This window comes from Corvus kubaryi, unplaced genomic scaffold (genome assembly GCF_017639235.1).
Source record: "Corvus kubaryi isolate FWS band 111438036 unplaced genomic scaffold, C.kubaryi_AGA036_p1.0 65354, whole genome shotgun sequence".
NCBI classification, from domain to species: domain Eukaryota; kingdom Metazoa; phylum Chordata; class Aves; order Passeriformes; family Corvidae; genus Corvus; species Corvus kubaryi.
This window is the reverse complement of record NW_024581935.1, coordinates 14026-26039: the sequence shown is the minus strand read 5'-3', so window position 1 is coordinate 26039 and position 12014 is coordinate 14026. Positions and strand designations below refer to the sequence as shown.

General features: G+C 37.9%; 1 protein-coding gene across 6 annotated transcripts in view; it reads right to left on the bottom strand.

Annotated features, from left to right (window-relative positions):
* The window catches only part of LOC121673309 (sentrin-specific protease 7-like), a 44926-nt gene that overhangs the window by 26565 nt on the left and 6347 nt on the right, over positions 1-12014 (bottom strand). For 5 of the 6 annotated variants that reach the window (XM_042046507.1, XM_042046509.1, XM_042046511.1 and 2 more), the window contains 3 exons: positions 11456-11550; positions 2945-3142; positions 1107-1304 (listed from right to left, as the gene is read on the bottom strand). In XM_042046507.1, the coding sequence (XP_041902441.1) occupies positions 1107-1304; positions 2945-3142; positions 11456-11550 (491 nt within the window). The remainder of the gene's footprint in view (positions 1-1106; positions 1305-2944; positions 3143-11455; positions 11551-12014) is intronic. The other variant, XM_042046512.1, reaches the window with a different exon arrangement.

Genomic DNA, 12014 nt, shown 5'->3' with positions numbered 1-12014 from the left:
CAATAAAACAAAAACAAAACCAAAAAAACACCAAAACCCCTAAACTCACAACAATCCAAACAAACACCCCAAACTTTAGTATGCCTTAAGTTACAGAAAACAATTAGCAACATATATGATGCTTTAAAATGAGACAGCCTATTAAACTGTTCTCTCTAAATATCTCATTTAAATTGCAACTTTGTCAGGTTAATTTAAGCAGCAATGGGTAACCCAATAGGAAAAAAAAAAAAAAAAAAGGAATTGCTATTAATTTCAGTTCTCTAAGCTGCTGATGTATCAGAATAAGGAATATGACTGACTTTTCTCAACTTTAACCTGGGAATTGTTAATTACTCCTGCCTTAAAAAAACCCCCACATCATTCTTCTCTTCTTCATCTTTCCATTGTCTTCCTCAGAATTTCCTGCTATTTTCTCCTGTGGAAAATTTGCTGTTGAGCAAAGATGTAGCCATGACAGACAAAAGGAGACAGCTTACTTCGAATGCAACTTCCATCTTAGACCAAAACAGATGTTATTTAATTTTAATATCTGATTTCTGCTAGTTTTATATGCCAAATATTACTGTGATGCTCAGTCAACCTAAATATAGGAAGAAAAGATGAAAAGTAGATATTAAGTGGTAAGAGGACACACATAGCCCTTAACCAAAGCCACCCTGTTAGGAATACTGAGACCACCAGTGGGTTAATGTGAAAAGAAATTTATTATCACAGAGAGGAATTTGAAGATACTTTGCAAAAGTAGTTATTTGAAATCATGCTAGAACATACTAACACCCACAGAAAAGCAAGATTTTGGTTCTGGACACAGAACCAACTTAGATGTGTTTGAATTACTTGTGCATCTTCCCAAATCAAAACAGTGATCTATTGCAAACAGAAATTCCTTCTAAGAAAGGAAAGTAGCCCTTTAACACCAGGTCCAGCAAACCAGAACAAATGTAATGTTAAAATGGCCCATTGGAGAAGCATGTTAGTTTGCACTCAGGAAACTGACCCCTTGATTCAAGGAAAGAGTAGAACAAAAGCTGTTTCAGGGAAATTCTTTTCCATTGTGAAGTTATGTCATTTCAGGAAGACTGGCAAAATCAGCAGTAACATACCTTTCAGAAGGAAAAGAACTTTCATGAGGAGAACTTAATATTTGACATGTCTGTAGGCTGGCAACAGCTGATGAGGGTAGTTGGCCCGATTGCAATTTGTCAGCAGCTGGTAAATTTGCATCAATTATTACGTGGCTGTCTATGTACTTTCTTCCAATTTTCGTACTCAGGACGTTCGTCAAGATAACTTTGGGTTGCCTGCCATACATATAACAGTAAATCATAAGTACTGCACTGAACTCTAGAGGAACAAACTTCTTGTTAAATTCATGTATCCTAGGGTCTTGATAATCGAACATCAGTATTTTTAGTCCCCTATAGCCAAAAAAAACAAACAAAACCAAAATCTCATTAAGAAACTTAAAATACAGGGAAAGCAGATAAACACAAAAGAAGACCAGGGTAAGAAAAACTAGCCACGTGATTTTACCTTAGCCAGATACAACGCACACTGCATTGCCTCTAACGTATCATGTAGTACTTTTTAAAAACTGGTAAATATTTATCTCTAAAAAGCTTTCACGCAGTATCTGTACACATTTCTCAGAACTCTGGAACAAACAATCTTGATTTTCCTGTGAACAAGAAGCCTCCAGTAAAACAGAGTAAATTTTCTAAAGCATTTAGTGAACAGGTAGAAAAGTAGCACGTACACAAAAGGTAGCATTAGATTTTATTTCACTTCTCAACTATGAGGTGGCACTCTACAGTATAGCAAGGCTCAGAAAAATACCCCTGGGTGTTAAAACAGACAAGCATCAAAAATAAGCCAAGCAGAAATATGAAGAGGCAATTCTCACTTGAACACATACGATGCGTAAGAGCAATGCAACTTGCTTCAAACAATGCCACTGCAGCCAGCCTGTTGTATAGACCATGATTTATCCACTTCCTTTCTCACACTGGGATTTTAATTTTACCACTTCCATTGCAATTTATTTTGGATTAGGTTGTAAGGCTATGGCCTTTTAAAATCTGTTTTGAACAACACTGCCTTTTAGGTATTGACTGCATAATTCTCCTGTTGTCTGTATTCATCCACAGAGCACACTCCAGCACAGACTACATGATGCCTGGAGAGCACTCAGATCTCCTCTTGCACCAAGATGTAAATAAATTTGCTTTTAATCAGGAGACCACCTTCCAGGTAAGATTGTAGAGATCCACAGGGGACAAACAATCAAAGAGATACAACTTAAAGAGGAAAAGTTTAATACTGAAAAACATGTAGACTGGATGTAACCTCCAATAAAGGAAACCCCTAAACTGTCGGTCATCAGTAGCTCAGAGAGAAAACCCAGAGAATAAAGCATTCACTCTAGCCATACTTTTCCCTCAGTATCTACAATTCACCATTGCTTGCAGGGGTGCAAAGAAGACACTAGACTTGATATGCTTTTATTCTGACCATTTATGCCAGTTTTCCCATTTTCATGAGTAGTCTAAAGCACTAACAGTGAAAATACACCTCAATATCTTCTCTGAGAAAACGGATGCAATTAAATTCAAGTGTATTCTTTTCATTAAAATAAAAAAAAAAAAAACCAAAACAAAACAAAAACCAAAAACATTTTGAGAAACCAATGGCTAAATTAGAATTAATTGGTCTTGACCGTACAGGACCATCTAGAAGCCACTTGGTCAGAAAAAAACACTACTGCATGCCTGGCAGCATCTCTCTCAATGATTATCTAAAGGAACCAGGTACAAGTGAACTCAGTGAAGTGAGATAAAATACAGTTCATTAACAGGGTGGTACAATAAAGAACACTTTCTCATGAAGAAATAACTGCAAGGAAAATTACTTTGTTTAGTGACATGAGGCAAAGACAACATACCTTTTAGACAGAAAAAGACTTTGGAGAGTAGGGTTTAAAATCTGCCATATCTTTACGCTGGCAGCAGATGATGAGGGTGCTTGATCTGACTGCAGCTTGCCAGCATCAGAAAAATTAACACCAGTTTTAGGTTGCGCCTGCGAATATTTTCTTCCTATTTTCGTCCTCAGGACATTCGTCAAGATAACTTTGGGTTGCCTGCCATACATATAACAATACATTAATAATAGGGTGCTGAGAACTTTTTAAGTCACATGAATTCAATAAAGATATTCCATGAGTTCACTGTCTCTGCATCATATCTTCTAGAATTAAGGTCACTGCCCTGACAATTTACTAAGTAGTTCTCTTTGGAGAAGAGCAACCACAAACTCATCTTTTCATCAGGACAACCTTTCAAGGTTTCTTCTTCTGGCATGAATGACTAACATATCAATATGCAATTCTGAAAAGGTAAACTTTCAGTGCAAAAAGCACTGAAATGGAAATTTTGGTGCATCTTGTTATCACAAAATGTTGGAAGTGGTGTTACTATGGCCTTACAAGCTATTCTGAAAGTGTACACTTGACCATTTGCAGGATATGAAAACAAGTACTCATTTCATGGCACCTTATTTCAAAACCATGAATATTATGTGTTCCCATATAGCAGATTAATCATGATCTTGCTGGGGGGAAAAAGGTCAAGAAGTTAGTACAAATCTCCCAGTTCTGAAGCTCCAACTATTTCTATTCATTTTCACTAAAACAGATTACTTAGAATTATGAATTACAAAGTCAGTAAAAATGCCCTACTAAAGTTCTTTAAAGAAGTATCTATACTTTGGTAATTCTGCTAGATTGGTACTGAGTCTTCACATGAAGAATTAATTCTGCAATATGGCCAGAAATTTAAACAGTTTTCTTACAGAAATGTAAGGGTTGGAAAAGATCTCCAAGATCAACAAGTCCTCAACTGAATACCACCATGCCACTAAATGATATTGCAAACTGCTATGTCTACTTGTTTTTGAACACTTTCAGGGATGGTAACTCCACCACCTCCCTGGGCAGGTTATTCCATTGCTTAACCACTCTTTCAGTGAATAAATTTTTCCTAATATCCAACCTGAACCTCCCCCAGCACAACTCAAGTACATGTCCCCTTGTCCTGTCACTGGTGGTCTGAGAGAAGAGACCAGCTCCTACCTTGCCACAACCTCTTTTCAGGTAGTTTTAGAGAGTGATAAGGTCTTCCTTCAGCCTTCTTTTCTCCAGACTGAACAAGACCAGCTACTCCTCACAGGAATTATGCTCAAGATCTTTCACCAGCTCCATTGCCTTCTCCAGACTCGCTCCAACACTTCAAAGGCTTCTTATAATGAGAGGCCCAGAACTGGACACAGCACTTGAGGTGTGGCTTCACCAGTGCTGAGTACAGGGGGACAATCACTGCCCTGATCCTGCTGGCCACACTACTGCTGACACAGGCCAGGTGCCACTGGGTACACTTTGGCTCATGTTCACCTGCTGTTGACCAGCACAACCAAGGCCTTTTCCACCAGGCATCTTTCCAGCCACTCTTTCCCTAGCCTGTAGTGCTGCATAAGGTGGTTGTGACCCAATGGCAGGACCCAACTTCAGCTTATTGAATTTATAAGCTGATAAGCATTATAAATCATAGATAATTTGTCAGGATTTACTTTATTTTCAAACCTCTGAGAACTGGACTTGTTTTCCAAGGGCTGGTCCTACAAAGACACTGCAGTTCAGGCTAGTATGTTGGTTTTAAAAGATTACCGAGGTGAGAATTGGTTTTTTTTTCTACTGCATATCTTGAATAACAACAAAAAAAATTGTTCTCGCTGTAGAGCAAGTATCCTTTTAATAGCTAGGAAAAAAAACTTACTAGCTGTTACACACATGCTACAGTAACATTTCTTAAGCAAAGGGCTGCCATTCCTCAGTGGGTTTACAACTCTGCCAGCAATTGTAATTGTCCCACTGACATGCTGCATTCAGCTCAGCAGCCTGGTTACATAGCACCGAGTGGCAAATCAACACAGGTAGGGCATGAAAACTTTTGTGGCTGAAGGACAGACATGCTTGAACCTAAAAAAAGATCTGGAACTGCCATGCTAGTGAAACACAACAAACTTGGGGCAGATGTTTTATATAAGCCTTTTATTTTGCTCTTTCAATCGTTACTTCACTTTGAGACTTCTCTCCCTAGTTACTTACCATATTGACAAGATACATAACCCCTCACTGAACCTGAAAAGACAAATGTTCCTACACACAGCTTGGACAAGCTGCCTATAGGCTGGGAATGGCAGTCAGCCTGATGAGATCTCTGCACCCCTGAACGCCATAATGTGTATGCCATGAGCCGCTTTCTCCTAGAGCTCTGCTACGCCTTTCCCAGACCAGCGGTCTCCAAAATGTTTTAATCACACAGCCCTATCAGCAGTAAGTAGTTTGAGCATGTACCTTCTACAAAGTTGATTTAATTAAAATCTACAGAGATGTATTAGTGACAGGTTGATCTTAAAGGTCTTTTCCAACCTCAATTCTATGACTATAAAACACACAAATAGTAAGTTTAAAAGGAATACAAGAAAGACAATATAAATATTTAGTAATTATATAACAAGACTTCCTTCCTGTACTCCAGTGAACTGTCTTGTACACACCACACTTTGTGCTGTGTACACTTTGTGGTTGTCTGTCTAGACAATGCACAATAAATCTAAATGGCTCCCTTTCAAAACTAAGTAACTTAAGCTCAAGTGAAGGCAGTTTCCTTCACTCTCTGAACTTCTCTTAGAAGTTTCCCAAAGGAAAACTGGTCGTAAAGAGCTAAAGTTTCATCTCAAAAGACAAAAAAAAGGGCACCAATAAAAAAGAACCCCAAAACCCACTTAAGGCACTCTGATGCCAAGGACACGGACCCAAGACAAAGCGTTATGTAACAGATTGGTTCTAATTAGCTATTGGGAAAACAATCCAGGGTTTCTCAATTGAGACACTGGCTCTGTGGAGGGAATAAAAAGTCACATGAGCAAAGACAGTCTCATTTGAAGACCAACCTAAAGCACAGTAGCGCTCCAGAATGTTTTATGCAGTCTGGAAAAGGCAGGTGGACATTTGTTCTTTCACTAGTTCTGTATATAGCCTATGCATGTTAATGCAAAAAAGTGTTCCAAGTATGTGCCTCAAATATTGTAGATGTAATAGAGGCTTCTGCAACACTCTGAGGATCCAGAGATTGGAATTCATCTCAAGATATGCTTTAATTACTGAAAAGCTTAGAAAGTGAACACAGGTCCTGAGAGTCAGTCTATTAACATTAATGTCTTAAATAGTGGAGCTCAACTGTAGCAGCTTAAGTGAGCACATCCCAAGTCTGGCAAGTTCTTGATTCAGTACAGGAAGCAAGAGACTTATTTTCCTATAGAAGTCCCCACTGAATCGGAAGTTCTGGCTTTCCTCTGGACTTCTCATACACTGAGCTCACATGTGAGCCACAGTTTAATACATCTGTAAGATCACCATTAAGAAGAGCTTATAGCAACCAGACTTCTACATCATTTATTGTTTGTCCACTGTAATGTATATTAGAAATAAGAAATAAATAAGCAATACCTAAGGAAATAGAGAATACATATATTTAAGAAATGTGACCAATTAAAAATTCAGCTTCACAAGAATCTATTGGATGTTAAGAAAATTCACAACTACTGAAGCAGTTAAAGAAAATTTCAAGGCAAGAGTCATCAAGTAAATTTGGACAAGTTATCTTATAAAACTGGAAATTCACTCTTGCACTTTAAATTTCCTCCTTAAGAGACAAGAAACACCCAAACTACTTTTGATGGCCAGTTACTGAAGACTAAAGAACTGAAGTCACTTCAGCTCTTGGGATGCCAGAAGAGATGATGTAATGAAAGATTAATCCAGATTAAGCCAGATATTTCCCCTCCTCCTCTTCTAACAGGACTAAAAATTAAAAATCAAATCTTGAAGTAACTAAATGGTGTTTTTTCCTCCAAATAGAAAAAAGTTGTAGAAGTAGGCCCTAGCACTATGGATGTGATCCAGAAAATTGCTGCTTCTTAAAAACAAATGCTTTAAAATCATTATTGCAGGGGATCATGAGACAACATAAATGTGCTGTTCTCCATGGAACACTTCAGCTGTCCTGACTAAAAACAAGCCAAGCCTATCAATTTCCCAGATCTCAAGTCTTTCAGTCTTCATTGTTCCACCTCACAGAAATGCCAGATATTTTTCTTTTTATTTCTCAAACACATGCTATCATAATGAAATTTTACTAAATTTAGGCTCAAACAGCAAGGTAATTAGTCCAGTGGGAATACACAATTAAAATAAAGACTCTGTGACCATGTATGATCAAGACTTGTAAATGTAACAGAAAATATTCCAACACTGAGCGTTTAAACAACATAATGACAAAAAAGTCCACAGCAGGAGGTAATTTCAGTACCTATATTTTGTTGGCCACCTTGAAAATTCAGGTCTGACATCCTTTGCTCACACTCACATCAGGCTAGACCTTAACAGGCTCCAGGCTCCTCTGTAATTTGGTTTACTGATTGTTATTTGGCACTGAATTTGTAATGTTTTGCATTCCCTTAATTTAAATGGGGTTTACAGATTTCAGGCAAGTACTTTTGCAAAAATGATCTTATAATTTCAAGCACACACACATACCCTGAAGCAAGTTTGGCTCTGGAAATCTATGCAAAGGAGAGGAACCTTCAACAAACAAGGAAGTCAATAGTATACATTGATCAGTGCCAGGCCAAGGCACCACTTCTTATCTGGCGCCAGGTTTGGACTGAAGTTCTTGAACTGGTTATGACCTAACCTTCAGAGCAGAAGAGTAGCATAAGAGCTTTCAATGGCTTCCCTTTCTGAAAGGGGAATGGCCTCTGGCAGTGTTTCTTGAAAATCATGTCATTAAGACTGGAAGTATAAAGATTCAGGGAAACACCTAAACTTAAGCCAGCCTGTACATCTGTAAACAATGGTTGGGACACAGATCCCTAAATTATCTGTTGAAATTGTCCCCAGAATAAAGTGAGCAACTCAAGCAAAAGACACTTCAAAAGACTAAAGTAAGTGCCAAGCAGAAAAAAGCAAAGTATACACTAAAAGCAAGTCCCACCAGCAGACCCAGCAAGTAATTTGTACAACAGTAAAACTGGAGGCATCTTGGTGAAAGAAAACCAAAGGCAATTATTTCTGTTTCTACAAGTACCTACCATAGTCTCTCATTTACCTCCCCAAAACTGAAAAAAATACAAAAGCAAAGGTAATGAAAACATACTTATGCATGTAATGATGGAATAAGCAAAAAACATATTATGAAAAATGCTGTTAGCTGCTCCCAGCAAGTCTCATATTGCTTTTCACAGGCAAAAAAGGAATTATCCTACCTTATAAACCACAGGAACAAAAGCTATTAGTTGTTTATATCTCTTTGGGGAAAATGTCTGACCTCTATTTCACACAATAGTCACAGCTGCTTGATATGGTTCCTTACTCAATGATCATATTGCATACACACATATACTCACCAGTGCTGTACCTGCTGTCTCCAATTCATTCAAATTTGTATTAGAAAGTGATCAAAATAAGACCAGGAGGCTACTGACTCATTTGGGACTAAATTACTATTAACTGTATACACCACCATCTTCATGCCTATATTCTTTTACTAGTAAACCCAAGTTTTGGGAAATAAATATTTTGGCAGTGGGATGTCACATACCATTTGAGGGTTGTTCCCTCAGCTCTCACACAAGCTGAGGATCTGTCCTGTGTTTACAGAATAAAGCCACTGATAGACTTGATGTGTATTCAGCTATCTGAGCTTCTGCAGCAGATGCACAGCCCAGGAGCTCCTTGACCTTTCAGAGCCCAAAAGAACAATGTGATACACTATCATTAATGGGAAACTCTGATTGATACATTTACTGGCTACACCCGGTTGTGAGGAAAGCTTCTGATTGTCCCAGATTCAAGGTCCTGACCTTCCAGCAGCTGATGAGAAGTCAGTGACCAACAAACAGCAAGCATCAACATCCCTATGAACCTCCTTGCTTTGCTGGACTAGGTGGTTATTACTCACCAAATGCACTTGTCAGAGCAAGGGGGACCAGTATGTAAATGATTGCCTGACTGCTATATAAACAAAAACCTGACTGCTATGGGGCCAGTGCTTGATTCAGCTGTGACATGTATTTCACTGAACATTTAAATTGCTGACCTGAAAGAATTGCACACATCTTATTTAAGTACTCCTTCCACCCTCCCCCCTAACTAGGGAACTAACCTGCCCCAGGAGCCGTCTCTGGGATCACAGACAAATCCCCTGACAGTCACCTTTCACAAGCCCAGGAGCAGACCTGTACAAGTGAGAGCAGCTGCAGTTGCTGCTACAAACCCCCCTGGTCTCACATCACAGCACAACCAACTACCAAATTTTGGAATCCAGAATTTAAGTTAAAAAACCCCCACCCATGTGAAGGTAGATTTGTGCTAATATATCTACTTTGTCCTTTCTGACTAAAATTAAGTGGCAATAACAATCCTGAAGCAACACTTTAGATGAAACATGCCTCCCTAAACATCTGAGATTGGCTCCTATCAATAAAGTAGACTGTTTTTAAAATACTAGAAGCTAATAGGAGTTTGTCATTAAGACTTATTTCCTGCTTTGCAATGCAAATAAAAAAAATCCTCACTGGGAATAAAAACTATTGCATCAGAAAGACTTGCAGCACACAACCTCACTGTTTCCTCTTCTGAATTTTGTCAGTTCTCAGACTCTTGCTCAACAAAAACCACCCCTTTAGAACATGTGTGCTCTTTCCACTTATGCAATGAGGTCACCATGTTGATTTTTACTTTCTGAGAAGCACTGAGTATCCAAATGGAACACTTAGTACAACCTCCATTGCAGATAGGAGAGTAAATTTATTTTACAGAGAGCCTCCAGCTACTCTCTAGACGCACATCTTTTTTCAAGGAACTGAAAAATGCACATGTTTAATATCTGAATATTTGCTGTCTTTGTAGTCTAAATAATTTCTCACTATCATGAGAAAATTGGGCTGATAACAATTTGGGTAAAAATTATGGAACACCTATAAATGCTATTCACATATTGAAAAAAACATATATAACAGAAAATTAATACACACCAGATCTAAAGTTAGCTTTAAAGAAACCAAACTCCTCAATGTCAAAAATCAGTTCAAAGTTTACTGAAAGACCTTTAGAGATTGATATCAGATATCAACTATGTCACAACACAAATAAAATTCAGAAAACTGCAATTAAATTCTGTAAGGCTGACCCTGTGAGCTGCTTCCTCAGTTAAAAGTTACTGACAGAAGCTTTTTGAGCTAAGTACATGTAAACTGACAGCTATGCCTCTGAGGAGGTATGAAAAATAAAGTCAGCATCTTTTATAATTTCAGCTCTTCCCTGCAACACTTTGAAGCATTCTGAATATACAGACCAGGCTAAACAATGACTATTCATATATCTCAAACCCACAGAACTCAGCAGTGTCAAAATCACCTTCATTTTCATTATCTGTGCACTTTATTTTTAACAGCCTCTCCTGATAAGAAACCACTTATGGGCAAGTTTAGTTGCAGTCAGAAAATAGGGCAGAGAATGCTTTTTCATTTATTTAGAATTAAGTGATTTGGGAAATAACAACTGTTTCATTAAGACAAACATATTCATTTTGTCACAAAGCCATTATGTTTCCTAGCTGCTGCTAATAAATCTAGTTCTACATTTTTGTTTCCATTTGTCAACTACAGGAATTACAGCTTCAAAATTTTCTTGGATAAAACAATTACCTAGCTGACAACTCTGCAGAAGATGATTTTATCATATAAAATAATGTGCCATAATCTCAAAGAAACCAATGTATTTGCTCTTGGCAACAGAAAATAAACAAGTGGCACATCAGCAGTCTTAATTACTTAAGTGCCTTGACAAACACAGAGGTGAAAAAGGTCTCATTTTTTTACTTCCTTCCACTACTAATCACCATATTGCTTAAGGGGTTTTTTAACTGTTTGTAAGAGTTGATAAAGCTTAGGTTAATGAGTGTGGACTACAGAACAAAAACGGATAAGAAAAAGAATTTTGGGAAGCTTCTTAAATATCTAAAAATACCTAGGTCTAGAAGGACAATTTACACTTAGAAAATAATGAACACCTTTTAGGACTCCAAGCAGGTTAACAAGCAGTAATTCCTCTAGTAAGTGCTGCACTCTCATTCTAATGTCTTGTGTTGGGATTACCCAAAGGAAGGGTTACAGTTGCCATTAGACCACTGAAGCATGATTCCCTCAAGGTGAGCTTGAAAACCATCTCTGCATGACACAAATAATTAGCTAGAGACCAGAGACACCCATCTTCAAGAAAGACTGTGAAACTCTGAATATACAGAGATAAACTAATTTTGAGATGACTTCTTACCCAATTGATTCTTCATCATTAGAGCTGTGTCTGTTGCACTCCTTTTGCCGTTTTCCTTTTGTTGAAGGCTTTCTGTTGTTGGCACTTAACCTCCACTGAAACAAAACAAATCAAATTGGCAGATTTCAACAGACATGAATATGTCATAATGGATAATGCACTGGAAAAATGAGACAATGCCAGACACTGAAACAATGCAACTGACCAATTATATCAAAGCCATGCAGAGCATATACAGCAATTTTGCAAAGAATTAATTTGCGTGGTTTAAAGTGGCCACATACCACCTGATCTTTGAATAGAATGTTTTTCTCCTGAAGAAATATGTAAATACAGGACAATTCCATTGTTTCCCTATTTCAAGGGGGACTATACCAAACACGGACTTAAATATTAGGCCTGCTCCATATAACCACAAATACACAGGATGCAGAAAGTAGAGGCTAACTCCACGCATTTAGGCAAACTATGCAGGTTACAATATGGATATAAAAGATATAAAATCCTGAGAAGGAAACGCAATTTGAAGGTTTGGCACTTAGGTGGGAAACTCCAAAAC